The sequence below is a fragment of the Pezoporus flaviventris genome, unplaced genomic scaffold, assembly GCF_033815535.1.
Source record: "Pezoporus flaviventris isolate CSIRO_AGI_PZ_B2104156 unplaced genomic scaffold, CSIRO_AGI_Pfla_v1 ptg000072l, whole genome shotgun sequence".
NCBI lineage: Eukaryota > Metazoa > Chordata > Aves > Psittaciformes > Psittacidae > Pezoporus > Pezoporus flaviventris.
The window spans coordinates 2726943-2746392 of NW_026892620.1; the positions used below are offsets into that span (position 1 = coordinate 2726943).

Genomic DNA, 19450 nt, shown 5'->3' on the forward strand with positions numbered 1-19450 from the left:
TAAATGGAAAAAGGAATCAAATATAATAAGTAAAAATAGACTAAAATCAATATTTTTCCCCAGGAAAAATAAATGGATTTCACAGACTAAAGGCAGATGATCATGGTTATTAATGAAAGGAAAACTATCAAGCTCGGATAAAAGCAGCTATAGCAGTTTCAGACTGTCATGGTTTAAACACTGCCAATAACCAATCTTTGGAGCGACCTTGTTTTTTTTACACTGGGAGTTTTGGCAGGGAGAAAATGCATGCCAATTAAATGTGACATAATAATGAGACACTTGCCATACAAAAGACTACCAGGTTATTTTACAGGATAAATGGGAAAATTAATACAATAGGAGAAACAAAGGAATTTGGAAAATAGCCAGAGGTATGGATTAATAACTAGCATTAATCAAAAGCTGGAAGACTGCCATTGAACCATACTTCAGCAAGGATCTCATCCAGAATTACTGTTGGCAGTCCCAAACACCCAAGTTCATGAGAGATGAATCCTAAACTGCAAGGGGGCACTGCGAAGTGTGCCTGGCATGGTCAGGGTATTCTAGAGTCTATCACATTGTCAGAAAACCAAGACAGCTTGGCGTAGCAAGACAAGGGTTGCACTATATTCTGTGCAAAACAAGAGTAATAGAAAGATTCTGCAACAACCCTCCAGTAGCAGAAATAAGGACTAAAAATCCTTGAACTATTTTGAGTCTTTATTTTATGAACAGAACCACAGATAGCATTGCATTCAAAAGCACAGAATAAAGTGATGCTTGAAGTCTACTCCAACCTACCTTTCCTTATTACCGCACAGCAGATACAACCATCCTACTGTCATCAACTTCCTAGCACTTGGACTGGACCCAGGACATAAATGCTATGGGAAGCTGAGCACAAACTATGCAAAAGCAAGACGGGAGTTCAAAACCCTCATACTTTAACTTGAAGGTATGCTTCCAGAAATCATCACTTCCAGTCCATAACTTCAAACAGCTCTATTTAGGAGCTTAACATTGGCACGGACACCAAAAGTACCCACTTGGTCCAATTCCAGTTCATCAACCTCAGTTATCTGCAGCTTCGTCACCCCCTAGAGACAAATCAGACTACAAGAACATGACACATCCATGTCTGGAGACTTAGCAGACTTGAGGAACAACACAGAATACTGCAGCATATTTCTACAACCAACTCAGCAGTATTGCAACTGTGCCTTCACAAGTAAGGAGCAAAAAGAATATCAACCTTTGTTCTCTTTACAGTTTTGAATGAAGGTATTATTATAAGAAACTCTGTTCCCACTGTTGTACCCAAGACATTTGAAAGATCACTTAAAGGTATGCAAAGAGGGATGCAATAAACAAATTTTCTCCTCTGACACAAGGTTTTCTTGATGCAGATACACTTCCCCGTGTTACACATAACCTTCTTGGAGCTGATCCAAGACTCTGAAATGAACTTTTAAAGGAATAAATGATCATTAGAAACCCCACCATGTTCCACCTAAATTGTTAGGTGTATGTTGTTTTCCGCCCAATTTGTGTTTTCTAATACAAAATCTTAGTTGTGTGAATATTTCTAGGAAAAAAAAATCCACATTCCTGACTCCGTGAAAATCTGATGCAGAGAGAGGTGTAATGATCACACTGCTTGACGGGACAAGCTGACACATTACAGCGATAAGGAAAGCATCAGAACATCCATGAAATGGAAGAGGGAAATAGATTCACTAACAGCCACAATGGAATTGAAAATTTTACCTCAAGGACACAGAGAAGTTCTTCCACATATGCTCGTTCAGTCTCAATAAGTTCATTCATTACATGCCTGTAGACAAAGAACGGCAATTAGGGCAGGCCTATTCAGTTATGCAAAGTAATGAGGCAACATTAACTTTATGTTTCTACTTTACCTCAGACAATAGAAGAACAATTTCCAGGTAACGGAAAAATGTAATATTTCATGGGTATTTCTGTCAACAGTTTACATACCCTTATTGGTAAGCACATATTTTTAAAACATTTTAAAATCTCTGATAATGTGTTTAAACAGGAAAATAAGTCAAGTCTAGCATTTTAAGTGCTGTAGTAACTGAGCTGAAGCAGTGAAGCATTTTATCATTGTATGTACAAAACCTGCTTATGCTGTGCTCACAAATATACAAGAGCTGGAGTTAGTGTTGCACAGAACTATCAAATATAGACTCAGAGTTACACCAACCCTTTTAAATTAACGGCATTTAGGGCAACCTTTTAATATCACAATGCTTCTTTAATTTCCCTAATGGTTAAGCAAGCATGCTTCTCCCAACCTCCTCCCCTTGTGATTTTGTATGATTTAACATGCTTGTGATGGTGAAAATACAGTAGAAGTATCCAGTTTACATGCAGAAAGACAAGCTCTGCTATACACATTGCAGGTGGAAGTAAGTTACTTTTTTAATATAAGTGATGCTACTCAGTATTTTATATAAGAAAATTATCTTTTTTGTACAGTTTTCAAAACAGGGACTAAAAAGTCAAATAAAAAAACAAAGTCTCCTGCAGCATGGAGTCCAAAAACTCTGATAGATTTACAGGAGGTTACTACTCAAAACTATATAATCTCTGAAATGAAAATATGTAGTTATCCTGCCATAACATCACCTGCAAAGCTACAGTCTGGGTACTATATGAACTATAAATAATGCTACAGACTGAAATATCTTCCTCCGGGTGCAGAGCATAGCCAAAGTATTTAAAAAAGTACTGAGACTTAATTCAGAGAAGCATACCTGTCTTATCAAATCATTAGCCAAACTCAGCCTTTGCTGGAACCAAATCAGAGAAAAAGGATTTTTCTTTTATCAAAATATACTTACTGCCGTAACACAGCTAGGTTTTCTTCATCATCCATTGTAGATCCTCCTCTGCTTTGATGGAGTTCAGTCATTTCACTCTAAAGGTGGAAACAAACAACAAAAAAATTATCATGGCATCACAGGTGGGGGAAAACCACTTTAAAATATGGAGCTTTGCACTCAGAATGCATTTCCACAGGAAAGACTGTACTCCATTAAAAATGAAGGCAATTTGCAAGAGCACTGCAAAGAAATCCAAGTCAACCTGGAGGTCTTGAAGTACATAAGAACATTTAGACATAAGTGAGTTAGTTCTCCATGAAAGACCAACTTAGAAAAGACTGTGGCTTGAGGCACCTTTCCAGGAAGACAACATCAGAGCATTAGCATAATCTTGGGGGCAACACTGGCCTTAGTCTGTTTTCCCAGCTAAAATGAGGTACTCTGATAACGTTATGGTAACTTCATACCTTGTCACAGAAGTTCATTCTTACAACTTCTACTGTAACGGCTGGCCTAATTATGTCTTGCTGAAAAAGTGAGAGGTTCTGCTTTCAATCCCCCTTGAACTAACCCCATCTTGAAGTGTTGTCCCTACTGGCCATGTGGTCCTGCCATCCTCCTTGCGTTGTCTTTTGCTGAACTTTTCGCTGAGTTGATTCAACTCTCTAACCCAGTGGGAAACTGCTTGTTTCTGTGCTGCTGTCAGGTTACTTTCCTCACCAGAGGCGGGACAGGAAGACCATCCCCACTTGGGAATGGCAACCCATTAGGTCAGGTGAAGCTGTCTTGGAGCCAATGACAACTACCTCTTCACTTCTGCCAGTTTTAAGACTAGCCAGTTACTACTGGCAAATAAAAAATGTTTCCTCTTCATAGATTTTATATTTTGCTGCCCCTAACATTTTTCCTAATATAGGCAACTATTTACTTTACCTTCCCTCGCATCCAGCCCAGTGACAAAGCAGCCTCTATTCAATCCACATGACTGCTTCACCAGAGTTACTTCAATAGGGGCAATACCATCACTTTTTCAGTGGAATTGCCTCATTCTTCTTGAAGTTCCTGAATATTCTGTTGTATTAGGACTTTCTCAAACATGAAAAGTACAAAGAAAAACAATTACCTTTCCTCTTCTGTAATTTACCCTCCGAAGTGCACTACTTTCTGAATTGGATACGTAATCCCTTTGAAGACCTAAGCACGTAAACCAAAATCAAACGGCAGTTAGAACTTTAGCAGATCTGACACAGATGTTTGTGCAACCACAAATTACAGCTGCAAGTTTCTTTAAATTTCTCTGCACAGTGCAAAAAAATTAAAGGCTACTACAGTCACTTACCTGGAGAGGTACAAGGAGATTTTACAAAGGCTTCAGGTCTTGGTGCAACTGGCTGAACAGGACGTGTCTGCTTAGCTGCCAGTTTCTTAAGACTTACTTGTCTCTTTTGAAACATTTCTTCCATACTTTCTTGCTTCTGGAAAACCTTTTGCACATGCTCCTAACATTGCCACAGAAATGAATAAATGGTCAGAGACCCATCAATAAGCTACACTGACATTTACAGCACATAGATTTGCAATTGCAATTGCTTTTATTCCACATATAAAAATATTACCTTACTTTTCACTCCCAACAAGGCATAATTTCCAGTCATTTAGTACACCTCAAAATTGGACCATCATGTCATAAAACATTTTGTGTGCTTGCTGTAGAGAAACCAGTGGGTTTCAGGTTCCAATTTAAAAATTGTAAAAAAAAAAAAAAATTTTTTTTTTGGCAGTGTCTAATGGTTCTGTTACATGAAGAGATCAACCAGGAGGAAAAGGGGCATGTTCTCAGGTTCTAAACCAAGGCAGCTACAAAGCGGAAGTCATACAAATATTAAGGACAGGACCCTTTTTGCTACATAAAAAAAAAAAAAAAAAAAATCAAATATTCACTTAGGAGAATTTCTTTTAAAAGCAATTTGCTACCTGAAAAATTGAAGTAGTTATTAAAAGGCTCTGAAGCCCTTGATGCCTTTCCAAAGATATGACAGGACCCGCACCTTAGGTAGGGAAATGTGTTGGCTTTCCAATTCCCAGGTATAACTCCTAATACTGATTATTTAGCTTTATCAATGGCCATGCAAGAGAGAAATTCTAAAATTAACAAATGGCTGCATAGATACACATAAATGTCTTCTGGTACCTTTAGGTCTTCATTGAGGATGTGTGCATACTCTCTGTAAATTTTATTCAACTCCTTGATTTTGTTGCTTGCACCAGTGTCTAGGAACTTCTCAATCTCCTGTAATGCTGATTCTGCACCATCCTGAGACTGACACTTATCTACTGGCTGAGAAGCCAGCAGATAAATTCCTTCATCACACCACTTCATAGACTAGAAACACAGAAAAGAACAGGTTTAGAATGCACCAACACCAGCATCAAACACTAAGAGGTCTAAAATATTTCATGCCTCTACTTGTGATGTATTCAAACTATTTAAGGAGAAAGCTTCCAGCACACACGTATGCTTTACCTGCCATTTTGACAGCTGATTGGCTGAGGTTTTAGTAAACAATATGGAAAACAGGACTGTTCATACAAAATTTACCTTTTCTAGTAAGCCATGCAGTTCTAGAGATTTGTTAAGAAGATTCCTCCTCCGTTCTATCTCAGTAGTGAAGGCATCACAGAGCTGATGAAGTTCACTGCACTTTGGAATAATGGAGTCCACAGCATAATGATTGCTTTGAATAAAAGCATCACCCTCTGAAGCTAGCATTCTGGCTTTTGCTACAGTTTCCTAAGAAAGCAAATATGACTTAGGTACATCTTTTTTCAAATCAACACCAATGAAAATGTTTTATGCAGTAAATACACATGTTGATAAAGACTACTTCTTTAGTTAATAGCTGCCTTGCTTAATAAATCAAAATGATTTCTTTTCTTTCCAGATGCCCAAGAACTTGAATGCGATATTCTTTATTGTATCAGAGTACTTCAGAAACATCAGTGAATTTTATCATACGCCACCCTGCAAAGGAACCACTACTGTCTTTCTATGTCTTATGTATTTGGCAGCTTGTTTGTGTGCATAAGCATACAATTTGGAGTACAGTAGCAATCTGAACCCAAATTAAAAAGTACCTAACTCCAGTCCTTTAGCTCCATGAGCAACAACCTCACTTACAGAGCTATATATTTTATTGTGAAGCACAAATCGTAATAAGTTGCCTTTTCTACATTGTTCAGAGTGTTTGTTTCTGTTGTTCATCTTTTAACATATTATACATTCAATACACAGCTTTCTCATTTCTGAGATTTAATTAAATAAATGGCTTTAATTGTAATGGAAGTGGCCCCTTGATCGCTAAGTGCAGAATTTGGCTATGTATACACTTCATGCAGTTCCTTCACAAATTGATCACCCTGACTTTGTGAATGGTCACTCTGCTCTTTAAGAACTGAGCTGCTCCAGTGGTTAAAGACTTCGTTCCAAATTCCTTCTACACATTACCTGAGAGACTTCTTCTGCCCTGTTGTCAGCTTAAGCTCCTGCTCAAAAGTTATACTCAAACACAGTTCCCTTCCACACATGCATTGTCATACTAGAAATTAAGGAGACCTAGAGAGTTCTTACACATGATTTTTCTTCATAGCTGGCAAGATCTTTCAAAATATGCTCCACATGTGAACAGCTATTTCCCACATCTCTGAAAGCAGACAGTCTCTCGGACACAGTATCTAAAGCTGCTTTGACCTGAAACGAGACACAGCTATGTATCAATGAAGATGATTCCACCTCTCTGAAGACCCATCAGGTAAATAGCTGCTAGCTACTATTTCTAGTCAGGTTATTCGCATTATGGGATAACTTGGGCACAGAGACAAATAACTTTTTTTGTCAGCCTACCTTTACCCACAATTCAAAATGAAAACAAATGCTAAGAAAAGGCAGTGAAATAGGCTACTGAAGAGAAAAAAAAAACCAGGAAAACTAATGCTCGGGAAACATTTATGATCTTGTTCTCACCAGATGACATTAATACAAAGCAACATTAACATAAACAGCAAAACATGAGGGATAGGTCCTCAACCTAACAGTTGGTTGAGACAGACATACACTTGTAAGAGGTTTTCTGAGCATTGCTCCCACAGAGACACAGGGGCTGTGCCCTGAGATCAGCTACACCAGTGTAAAGAGACCGTAAGTGCCACCAAGCACATGAGTTAAACTAACATGAGATCAGAAACTGGCTGTAAAAATTGTAGTTCAGCCTCCACCCAGCTTCTAACAGTGTGTTTGCAACTTCCCACCCACAGTGTTGGAGACAATTTCAGCCAGAAGGTTTTAGCTACGTCTTGGTTCCATGAAAAGGCCTACTGGAAAGATGAAAGCCTTGCAGACAGCATATTATGCTTCTGTAGTGGAGAGCAGGTTTCAAAGGAGTTTTTGAACCTCTATACACTGCTGGGCCCATGGAAGAAAAAAAGATTGTAAGACTGCAGAAGAGAAGCTATTATGCCTCTATAGGCAAGTATTCTAGGTAGTAAAGATAGCAGTATGTCAAGTAAGGACATGTACAAGAAAAAGGTTGGAGAAACTTCCAAGCACACTCTAGAGCTGAAAAAACAAGAGGGGGAAGTATTTTCTTCTGCATCATTTCTATATTACCAAATATTGACCACCACCAAGAAGTTCTCACCTCTCTGAAATTCTGTTCAAAATTCCGAAGGTGCAGACACTGCTCAAGTTTCTGCTGATGCTTAATCCAAAACTCATCAAAGGCAGTCTCCGTTTCGTGTAATTGAGCCAGAAGCCTTGAAAAAAAAACCACAAAAAACAAACAAACGCCCCCCAAAAAAACCTGTAAGAAAGATGGGTTCAACCTTCAATGGAAAATACAAGCTTACACAGTAAACAAAAGGCTTCCCCAAAGCAATATTTTCCAGAAAAAATAAACTGAATACAGGAAACTTTGAGTATTGCACAGAATTGTTTCCTAAAATAACACTGGTGCAAAACTGAAACCCAACACAAATATTAAGTTCTGAAAAATTGGCAAGTGCTGATTTGAAGCTAGCTGCTGCACACAGACTTCTTCTCAGCTCTGGCCTCAGGACATGGGTACTTAGGGCTAGCACACATAAATAAAACATGCAAATGTGTGTGGGCTAGGACCCAGAGGAACCCAAGCCTTGGGCTATGAGCAAAAATGAAGGCAAAAAGTCATACTGCTGTGACCAGCCAGCTGCCCTTACTTTTCATTCCTTGGAGCAAGGCTCATAATAAACCCGAAGGTCATTGCTTCTCTTTCAAGCAGAGTTACTTCTTAAATACCTCAGGCAAGTGCACAGCAGTACTGCAATGAAAAGAGCCTTCTTCAAGTATAATTTTGGTGAATGCTTTAGAATTTTTACTTTTGAACTTGTCTTCTAATACTGCATTTGACAGTATGTTATCCTATGGACTTTCCAGTGTGCTTTGCCTTACTTAGGCTATGTCCACAGAAGGCCATACCATCAGAATTTTAATGAACTCTTGTCTTCAACAGCATGGAAATAAACCCTGAATTTACAAGTTAAAACCAAGTAGAAAAAAGGCACATGCAAACACACAGTTTGTTCCAACTTCCCTCAGATATTATATTGAGTGGGAACATTTTGGATAAATTAGCAACCCCCACCCTGGCTGTCCTTCGGATGGCTGATAGCAACAGTGACCAAAAAAAGTGACTTCTGCCAAGCTTTGTGTATTGGAATGGACAGTTATTTGGAAAGAAAAGTCAGCTCCACTGTAGCAGAAACACAGAATGACAGAGAAAAAAAGAATGCAGAATATTGCCTGGGGGAAATAAGCAACGCTTTCATAGCTTTGTGAAAATTTACATCTGTTCTGTGGTGATAAAATGTCTTCAAAACCTGGCAGCAATTTGCAGGGGTAGCAAAGGAAAAAACTTCTATTACTTATATGCCCAAAGGAACCATATAGGAAGTTTCTGCATAGATACTTCAAGAGCGGTGCACTCCCTAGTAACGAATTAAAAGCTACTAACAACACTGATAGGATATCAAGCAAAGCTAGAAGCTCCTTTGGGCAAATTTAAAGAAAAAGAAACCTCCCATTCAATTCAAAAGCATGCATAACAAACTAAGTAAAAGAGCTGGGAAAGGGTCAAAAAACACAGAAAAGCAGCACATTCAGTATTCCACTCCTCTCACCTTTCTACTGTAGTTTGATTGTCTAGCTGATCTTGATTCAGTTTGTATTCAGGATTCTCAGTAACTGGTTTTGTAATACTTCCGAGGATGTCATCTCCCTGTTCTACTGCTAACCTGATATCCTCCTACAACACAAAACAAAACCCCTTCACACTGTAGTTGCGTTCTGTTGGTTTTTAAAGCACACTTCATAAAACAAAATCCTTTTTCCAGTTTGAAGCCTTAACAGCAGTAGAGCAAGCATAGTTTGATTTAAAGCAGCGTTTGACAACAAATACAGAGAGTAAATTCTAAATGACATTTTTTTTTTCTATGTTTACCATCTTAAAATCCCAATGTAACCTAGTTTAATTTTCATGATACACAGGCTTCTAGTATCTCCTTAGGCTTCAAACATCTCATAAGTTTTAGATATCCAGCTTTGAAACCCCCAAGTAGGTTTCATTTTATCTGATTTGAAAGAATATTTGTCCGTTTTTCAAAAGGTCAAATATTTTCATATGTGCACACAAATACAATCAAATTTCTTGTTGCAAACAAAAATGCAAACCAAACACACTGCTACTTACAAAGGAATTTCTGATTCTGCATACAGGTCATTATGCATTTGTACAAACATCAACTTAGACTCAAGAAATGCCATTTTTGAATGCAAGGATATTTAACATCAAACCAAGCAAAACAAGTTCAATAAGATTTCAGTGTTTCACATTGTCTGTTAACATCCTCTAAATTTTCTATTAACATTATTAGCTATAAATTAAAACACAGTTTAACTGGAAAATAGCATTTTTACAAAAATTACATACCTTCATTTTGTCCTTCTTTTCTGTGTGTGTTGCAAGAAGGGAGCTGGTTGATTGCACATCATTTGGTAGTTCTGTTTCAGCCAGTTCAGTCCCAAAGGACTGAAGAATCTGAGCTGTTTGCTTAACCTTTTGGGCAAAACCTTCTATAGCCTTTTGGAATAAAAATCATTAAAGATGTTTCATTGCTCATCACATACATATACACAAACACACACATGCATACAAAATGTAACTTTCAAAACAAACCCAAGCAGATGAATTACATGAAAAATGGTCAAAGTATAGTTTTGCAAGCAACAGATACCGTCACCATTAATTCCTTAATTGTATATTTTTCCTAGGCTTGTATCAGGTATATCTTCCTCATATTTTTATACTCTGGAGTTATTTTACAACTTCAGCTTTTTCTTCTTGTAGCAAAACCAATAAACCTCAACACAATAATATACTGTAATTCCTTTGCTCCAAGTGTTCAGAAAACCACTCCCAAATTATTACTCATATTATTTCTCCAAGATGACTAAGTACCATTGGGAACATCTTCTCACTCTGAGAAAGTCAACTTGCATCACTTGGAATCTATTTTATAAATGACAATGTATAAACCAGATCATTAAACTGAAAAGTTATAACAACAACTAAGACTTACAGTGCGACGGGACAGCCATCTGTTATGGCAGTAATCCAGGGTGCCACCAAGATCTTCTGTTAATTGTGTTTTATCAATGTAACTCTGCAGTTCTGATACTGAGCCCAGCATTATGATCTGCAGGAGCAAAGAAAAAAGGGGAATGTGTTGAGAAGTCTCTTGTTAAGGATTCTAAGCCCCATCCTTCAGCCTCCGATCAAGAAAATTCAGTTCAGTACAGAAGCAAATGATGGAACTATTTCCTTTGGGTGCAGAAAAATAAACTTTAAAGTCGTTTCAGTTGAAGAAAATGGTAAAAGTAAAAAACTGCGTATGAGCATGAGCACCAGGCAGATTTAAAAAAAGCTTATGGATTTTACAACATGAATTATACCACCAGATTATTTTTTTTTTATCTTGATAAAGCATACACAGCTATTTTCTAAAAGCAACATTCATTTCTTATTCATTTCCCCCTGTTATCCTGGGTCTGTGGAAGAGAACAACAGTGCCTCCAGTAGTTTGGCATGTAAAAACTGTTTCCCCCAAATAAACAGGGGTTGGGGGAAAAGTATCTTAAAGATTATCTTTCACCCTTGAAGTTTACATCCAATAAGTAAAATAACTTGTATATTTTTAACTTGTATAGTTTCAGAGTTTATTTTAAACTATAAACACTGTACATTTACAAACAAGAGTATTACCAGTGGGTTTACTGGTGACGTAACAACAGGAAACAGTTGTATGTTTGCTCAAATGATAGAAACTATAGTATTTGTCCATGGGAAATGCATCTGCTTAAAAATTCACATGCTCCATTAAACGCGCCTTTTTGCTGGGATTTTTTTGGTCCTCACTGGTGACATTACGTACTTTAACGAATTTCTGATAGTAAAGTAAAACCAGAGGATTACTTACAGGTACTTTCATTTTAAACTCATCTTTGTTGAATTTGAAAGCAATGTCCGAGAGAGCTCGATGAAAAAACCCTGTTGGGCGCAGAACGAGGACTAGTTGCAGGTTTCCCGGGAAAGATGCCTGCAAAACAAGTTTAGTCTGTTATTTTCTGTCTCTCAGCTCCAGAAAATATTTTTGAACAAGGAGAAGCCCCCATTAAACCACAGACTAACCCTATCAAAGGCCTCCCATAATGGGGTTACCAATTATAAACTTGCAAGACTTGTACAAAAAGCTTCATTCAAAAAGACATTTACTCTTCTTTGGGAACAGGAATCTACTCTCCTGTAATCACATTTTTTGGGGCTGGCTTGTAATGCTCTTCAGCTAAAATTACATCCAGCCAAGGAGGCTAATAAACAGTGGTGGATTAATACTTTTTCAACAGCAATACTCTCACAGTTACCTTATCTTCACTTTCATAGCGGGTGCCAAGAGAAACCTCCATTATTGTCTGAACACCTAACAACACATTTCTAACTTGTGCATATACTACCTTGCCAGTTGCCTACACAAACCATTGCCACTGAGACTGAATTTCTCAAACAGCAGCGTAGAAAAAAGCTTTAATTTTACAGACAGAAATAAAAGTTGAACATAATAATTCTCAGCTGTGTTTTTTTCCTCATCATCTTCCAACCAATAGTCTGATGGATCTTTCCCAGTTCTTGAAGTGATAGGGGGGGAAAACAGAAAAGAGAAGAAGGAAAGCACAGAAATAGCACTAAATTACTAAGGATCTAACTCTGCATGGCAGAGGTTTGCATACCGGTATTATTTAATATATTCATCAATGATTTAGATGAGGGAATTGAGTGTACTATCAGCAAGTTTGCTGATGACACTAAGCTGGGAGGAGTGGCTGACACGCCAGAAGGCTGTGCCGCTATCCAGCGAGACCTGGACAGGCTGGAGAGTTGGGCAGGGAATAACTTGATGAAATATAACAAGGGAAAGTGTAGAGTCCTGCATCTGGGCAGGAACAACCCCAGGTTCCAGTATAGGTTGGGGAACGACCTGTTAGAGAGCAGTGTAGGGGAGAGGGACCTGGGGGTCCTAGTGGACGACAGGATGACCATGAGCCAACACTGTGCCCTTGTGGCTAAGAAGGCCAATGGCATCCTGGGGTGTATTAGAAGGGGGGTGGTTAGTAGGTCGAGAGAGGTCCTCCTTCCCCTCTACTCTGCCCTGGTGAGACCGCATCTGGAGTATTGTGTCCAGTTCTGGGCCCCTCAGTTCAAGAAGGACAGGGAGCTGCTGGAGAGAGTCCAGCACAGGGCAACGAAGATGATTAAGGGAGTGGAGCATCTCCCTTATGAGGAAAGACTGAGGGAGCTGGGTCTCTATAGTTTGGAGAAGAGGAGACTGAGGGGTGACCTTATCAGTGTCTATAAATATATAAAGGGGGAGTGTCACGAGGACGGAGCCAGGCTCTACTCAGTGGCAAACAATGATAGGACAAGGGGTAATGGGTACAAACTGGAACACAAGAGGTTCCACTTAAACTTGAGAAGAAACTCCTTCTCAGTGAGGGTGACGGAACACTGGAACAGGCTGCCCAGGGAGGTTGTGGAGTCTCCTTCCCTGGAGACATTCAAAACCCGCCTGGACGCATTCCTGTGTAACATTATCTAGGTGTTCCTGCTCCGGCAGGGGGATTGGACTAGATGATCTTTCGAGGTCCCTTCCAATCTCTAGCATACTGTGATACTGTGATACTTGGCATTTAGAAATTCTTGAAATCATGCAAGTCTTTCCCCCTATTCAGTATTTCCAGTGTATGGAGACAGTGAAGCTCACTACAGGAATGAGCATTATAATGAATAAGTATGCCATTTTCTTCATTTTACTGTTGGAAATTATGTCACATTTCTAGCAAATTGAACTAAGACAAAAAAAAAGGACAAAAATCCAGAAACAGACTGAAGGAGCTGTTACACTATGCTCTGTTTCCATGCCTAGTGAAACTGCTAGTATCTGGCAGGTTAGAGAGTGGTTTAATATTCATTTTGAAGTTTACAAGACTTCCAAGTATTTAGCACTGAAAAAATCACAAACTTTAAAAGAGAGAAGTGGTTAAAAAACTTTTCTGGAAGACTTCACTGTTGTTCATCGCATATTCAGTATACAACAGAGATCTCAATTTGATTGAGGAACCTTAAAGGCTTGAGCTTCACAATCTGCCTCCACTTTGGTGATGTCTAAATTTTCTAGAAAGCATGGGGTTCAGTCCCAAAGGAGTCTGCCTAAGGATGGGGAAGAGAATCCAGGTAAGTGCCCACACCAGCTCCTCATCCTTGCACTTTAAACAATCTTTTTCTGTACTAAAAGTAGTACACCCTGTGGACGTACTAACCCACAGTTGTCAAATTAAAAACTTTTAATAGGAAATTCCTGACTGTATTCAGAAGAAAAAGTTAAGAAAAGAAGGGTTTTTACCATGTTTTAAAATTATTGTACCAAGGACAGCTGCAAATTTATTTGAGAAAATTATTTAACTTGGAGGCATTGCGAGAATGGACAACATTTTTTTTTATTAAACCTCCTGACTAAGCTTTTCAGAATGATAGCCATGTAGTCTATTCATTTCACACATGCAATAGGCATGTGTCAATTAATTTTGTGCCTAAAATAGCACTGTTCAGAGCCTGAGCTACTGATTTTCAGCTTCCAAAAGGTGAAGTTAATTCATTGGCAATGCCAACATTTCAGATGAAGAAGCTCCAAGAAGAAGTATCTTTTAGATAACGTATTTTCATATGAAATATCTACTCCACCACATGACATCCAGACATAGCGCCATTGGCAGACCATACTTGCAACCCATTTAGCCTTTACCCAGAATACTGGGAAATGTCTATGCTGTTAATTTCAAACTGAGTAGATACATTAGAAACATAAAATAGGATGAAATTATGAAGCATGAAAGACACCAAAAAGTAAATTTAAGTTACCATAAAGATGATCAAAGGGCTGGAGACCCTGCCTGATGGGGACAGACTGAAGGAATCAGTTCTCCCTTGAGAAGAGAAGGTTCAGGGGGAACCTCATCACAGCATTCCAGCTGCCACTTGAAGGGTGGCTACAAAGAGGACAGAGGCTCTCTCTTCACAAGGAACCATGTGGAGAAGAGAAGGGGCAATGGGCACAAGCTGCACTGGGGAGAGCTTTAATCTTGATATAAGAAAGAAATTTTTTACGGTGAGAATAATCACTCAATGGAACAACCTCCCCAGGGATGCGGTAATCCTCATTACCGGAGGTTTACAAGACGATCTTGGACTGGGTACCAAGACCATCTCATTGAGGCTCCCTTTCCCCATCAAAGGTTGAGCCAGATGATCTTTCAAAGGTCACTCCTAACCCAAGCTGTTATTCTGTGATTCTGATATTTAGGCTATTACTGAAGCAAACAGTGGTAGCCAAATGCAATGCAATAGTAAATTTTTCTAAATTGTGTATTAGCTTTTATGAAATACTTTAATTGCATGACCAAATTAAGTAGGTGGTCTCATCAGTGTTCAATTCAAAGAACAGAGAATGCACATTACAATTATTCTCCATCTCAGTGTCTACCCAAAACAATGCTATTTAACTCCATACAGTCTTGTACCACTTTAACTCCCATTCAAGGCTTGCCAGAAGTTTCCCCTCTCTCAACAAAAGTTCAGAGTTTTTTTCATTCCCCCCCCTTTCACCCACGCCCCCAAAGAACCCAAGGTTTAAAAAAATGTCTCCTCTGCTTGTTATGGCTAGTGTCAAATCTGCAAATTGATCTTTGTGAAACAACAAGAAAAGGGAGCATTGCTACAGTAAACAATGTTGGACCTGTACCAGCTTTTCTGGTTTATCTGAGCTTATATCTGCCCTGCTCAAATATTACTATTTTCCCAGCTTCTCCCCGCCCCCCGCCAAAGCCCTTGTGACTTGCAGGGAAAATGATATGATGCAAGACACACTCCTTAGATGTGTGTGAACTTCATCAGCCAGTCAGCTTCACCCTGAGTACAAGAGAACAAACAAGAAATCTCTGTTCCAGTCCAGCAGCATATTTCTTTGAAGTCATTGTATGCTAAGCAGACAGAGTGAACAATGACTTCTCAATAATGCAGTGTCAAATGTTAAGCATGCGTGTTTAGTAGTGCCATAAAATAAAGTGCCTTCAAGGACTGTTTGGCGAAGTCAATGAACATCACTGAGACTTGAAAAGGGTTTGTGTGCTTGAAAGCTTTTTTCTGAAAGTGTCTGTCTATTAGATTAACGTCAACTGCTCCCACAACATCTTGTCTCAAATATTGCAATTAAATTAATTTAATATCTAGGCAAAAGGAAATCGGGGGTCATGCTTTTGTTATCCTCTATGAAAATAAGGGTAGCCACTATTCTACTAGAGTGCAACCCATATATTCCTTCATCTCACTTGCATTAACACTGGCACTTGTTTGGTACTTCATGACAGTCATGGGATTAGTTTTTTATCTGCTTGTCTCTTTCACTTTCCCATCCAGCCAGGCCAGTGCCAATTCCAAAGAACAGAAAAAGATGTAGATGTGCAAGTAAATATCAGCTTTGAAATAAATCTGACCAAAATAGGAATTTATATTCAAAATGGCTGCTCTATAAGTACCCTGAACATGGGGAGAAATTTTGCTGGCTGGACAAAAGAGGGACTACCTTAAATACTCCAGGAAACCAGTTAATTAATACTCAGGAACAGGTTGATGCCCCTTCTTTCAGGCCTCTGCTTCTCAGGGATGGGGTAGCTTTCCACTGCATGCTCCAGGCTTCTGGAAATGGGCAATATTAGACAGACTGAACTAGTCTGGGGTTTTGACAGAATGTAAAATTAATGTAAAATTAGATACATATAGACTTAATTATCATTTTTCTTCACAGAATACGAATGACAGAGAGGCTATCTGTAGCACTAGTACTAACCCTGAAATTAAGCAGCTCCTAACAGTGGGAGGTAAGGAGATGCAGGCCATCTCACGTATGAAGATGACACGATGCTGAATGGCTGGTAAGGAACTGCAAAAGCTGAGCATGAAGCAATGCCTGCCTGATTGCTGATAAGCTTATTTGCAGGGCGGGAGGGACAGCATTTCAAAGACAAGTACTAAGAGTCTTCCTATCTTTGGTTTCCAGTTTGTAATGTGGTCTTGCTCTGTTGGTGCCCAACAGGGAGCTGTTTAAGTCGTCTGACAATTTTATATGGACCAGTCAGGCAGAGCAGCAATCCCCCACACTCCTGCCTGACAGCAATCGTATACGCACATGCACTATAGGCTATTAGGCAGATGGCATTTTCAAAGGAGGAATAAATCTCATTAAATCACATACTTTACAGCAGTCACAATATTTACTTAGACAGTATGTAGCACTGCCAGGCTGCCGCTCCCAGAAAGAGGCAGCACACAGCAGAGCAGTGGCTGGGGTCTACAACCAGAAGCTAGTCACTAAAGCTTGCAGTAGTGAATACACAATGGTGAGCTTTGGAAAAGAAAGCCAACACTTCTGAGTTTTCATATCTCACGTATACTACGCCCTCCTAAGGCTTATTTAGTATACAAAGGAATTATGTGGATAGGTATGTATACCTTTTAGACAGAGATGAACTTAAAATAAAGTTGCCGTCTACTGTTCAATCCCACAGAGCAATTCACTCAGCTGCCCAGGTGCTCAGAAGTCTTTTATACTCCTACACAGCAAAGGAAAGTTTTTCTGATAAACAGTGAACCTACAAGATCTTTTTTTCCCCCACATTCCAGGTAAACAGCTTTCAGAACTATCTAAACCATGTGAGCCATCAAAGACCTACTTCCTGACTCAGTTTTAGTTGTTCACTCTTAAAATACTTGGAACAACACTAGTATTCGTTTTATGAAGAGCTTCAACATACTCACACCACCAAGCTCTGTGGTGGTGTTTTCCCTTCTGCATTTAACTAGGATGCCACAAGCCACAGGGCACTTCTTTCCAAAATACCTCCGTACATAAAGGAGCTAAAAAATGCCCCCACTCTCCCCTTTTTTTCTTTTTATTTTTTGTCCAGATTGTTTATTCCTGGCTAGAATGAAGCCTTTGAAAGAGGCATCTTGTCAGGAAAGAATCTTTTATTAAATCAATTTATAAAAGCAGCAGTTTGAAATCTAGTTTTAAAAACATCGAGCTGTTCTGCATTAGATCTGCATTTAATGTTTGTGATGTTATGATCGTGTTTTCAGATCTTAAGTGAACCACTTCTCTCTTTTTGCATATTAAAACTCTATATAATAAAAAGGAAAAAATGGCTGACTTTACAAGGGTAAGGACAAAGTGCCTGCACATGTAATAAAACATCCAAAGCAGTAAGACAAACCCATAGAGAATCTCAAAATAACCTTTTATTTTATCATTAACTGAAATAATTAATAACAATAGCCACAATATTAATATGAATAGTAACTTCATCATACTGTCAAGCTCTTGTTTTGAATCCAGGCAAAAAAAAGAAATGAGTAGGGGCTGAAAGACCACTAGCTTTTTCAAACTTAACTGATATGAATTGTTAAGTATCATTACTGAACATGATTCAAAGAACTTGCTAGAAGATGGGCTAGTGAGAAATACTTATCCATAACAACATAAAATAGTGCCTTTCACAGCGCATCACTACTAGAAGCATCTTTTCTCCAACAACAACTCACTAAGAAACTCAACACCTCTCTACAAAGCCAAAGAACTCAAGGTTGGATTACTGTACTTCACTGTTTCTCACCTTGGATGTAAAAACAACTCCTGATGGCACAAACACGGGACTGCCTGACTCCTGCAAGGTTTAGGTTGGTATTAGCACTCCAGTCTCTCCACTGGCTTTTGGTCTCCCCCTGCCAGCTAAAGGTCTTGGCCCTAATCTTCAAAGCCACTAATGGGCTAAGCCTCTGCTACAGTGAAGACAAAATTTTGATTTATGAAAAACTAAGAAAAAAACCAGTGCTCTGGACAATGCAGTCTAAAACAGAAGGCATGAAACCTGCATGCAATACATCCTTAGTCAAAAATGGCAAATCACAAAGTAAGCTACTCTAGGAGGTTGGATAAAACCCAACTCTTGTCATATTTAGAAATGGCTGCAAAGTTTGTGACTGGATAAAACTTTCTCACTACCACCTGCTTCCTCAACAGCAGTTGCCCACACCTATGTTATTCCCTAAACACCAAGTTTAGGAAATCTGGACTTTCAGTGTGAGGCTGATGGCTATGGTGGAACTTTTAATGATGTTGAGTGCAGTTTCTTCTTTGAAGGACTGAGTTCACACTTCAGCCTTTCAAGATAGAGGAAGACAGTGATGACAGGACCACAGAGACAAAGATCATGTAATGACATGCGCTTCATTTTTTTTAAGAAAACACACTGGAACTACTAACAGAGCAGCACCCTTTCACATCCCAGGAAAAGAGGCGCCATCTTTCAGCCCAGTGCCTCTGGCTTTGGTGTCAGGTCTGCTGTCACTGCACGTGTTTCAGCAGCAGCCCTCCTGGGTGAATGGTGCAGCCACTGCCCTTCCACTGTGTCTGCAAAAATAGCTTTACCTCTGTCTTTACAGCCTTGACTGTCTATAGCAACCTTACAAGAATCACTGTGAAATACAGATTCAGCTCATTATTATTCTTTTTCAGTCCCAGGAAAGAAAATGATCTCTATCAAAAAGGGAGAAAAAATGAAGTCTAGAAAATTTTTATAATATAGAAAAATTTTCCACATTAATTTCAGCCTGAAAAAAAGATTTTCTTCATCACTTCTGTTTCAAAAACATACTTGCAACACCCACTAGTACTAATTAAACAATTCTATGTGAAGGGTCTTGAAAATAACACAAAATAATAATACTAAAAAAAAGTACAAAATTCTGGTTAGCAGCTGCTCAGTGCCTACAAATATATTCCCTACAGCTGTCAAGATATTAGTGATGGGCAGATGCTCTCAGCCACAGCACCCCACACTGGCATCTCCGATTTCACAAATCAAG

At 38.9% G+C, this 19450-nt stretch overlaps 1 protein-coding gene across 15 annotated transcripts in view; it reads right to left on the reverse strand.

Annotated features, from left to right (window-relative positions):
• The window catches only part of MCF2L (MCF.2 cell line derived transforming sequence like), a 158981-nt gene that overhangs the window by 15452 nt on the left and 124079 nt on the right, over nt 1–19450 (reverse strand). For 14 of the 15 annotated variants that reach the window (XM_061472710.1, XM_061472712.1, XM_061472698.1 and 11 more), the window contains 12 exons: nt 11400–11519; nt 10503–10619; nt 9854–10003; nt 9045–9169; nt 7529–7643; nt 6463–6582; nt 5434–5625; nt 5026–5217; nt 4174–4333; nt 3958–4028; nt 2853–2929; nt 1753–1819 (listed from right to left, as the gene is read on the reverse strand). In XM_061472710.1, coding sequence (XP_061328694.1) covers nt 1753–1819; nt 2853–2929; nt 3958–4028; nt 4174–4333; nt 5026–5217; nt 5434–5625; nt 6463–6582; nt 7529–7643; nt 9045–9169; nt 9854–10003; nt 10503–10619; nt 11400–11519 — 1506 coding nt within the window. Of the gene's footprint in view, nt 1–1752; nt 1820–2852; nt 2930–3957; nt 4029–4173; nt 4334–5025; nt 5218–5433; nt 5626–6462; nt 6583–7528; nt 7644–9044; nt 9170–9853; nt 10004–10502; nt 10620–11399; nt 11520–14392; nt 14546–19450 lie in introns of those variants that run through there. The other variant, XM_061472711.1, reaches the window with a different exon arrangement.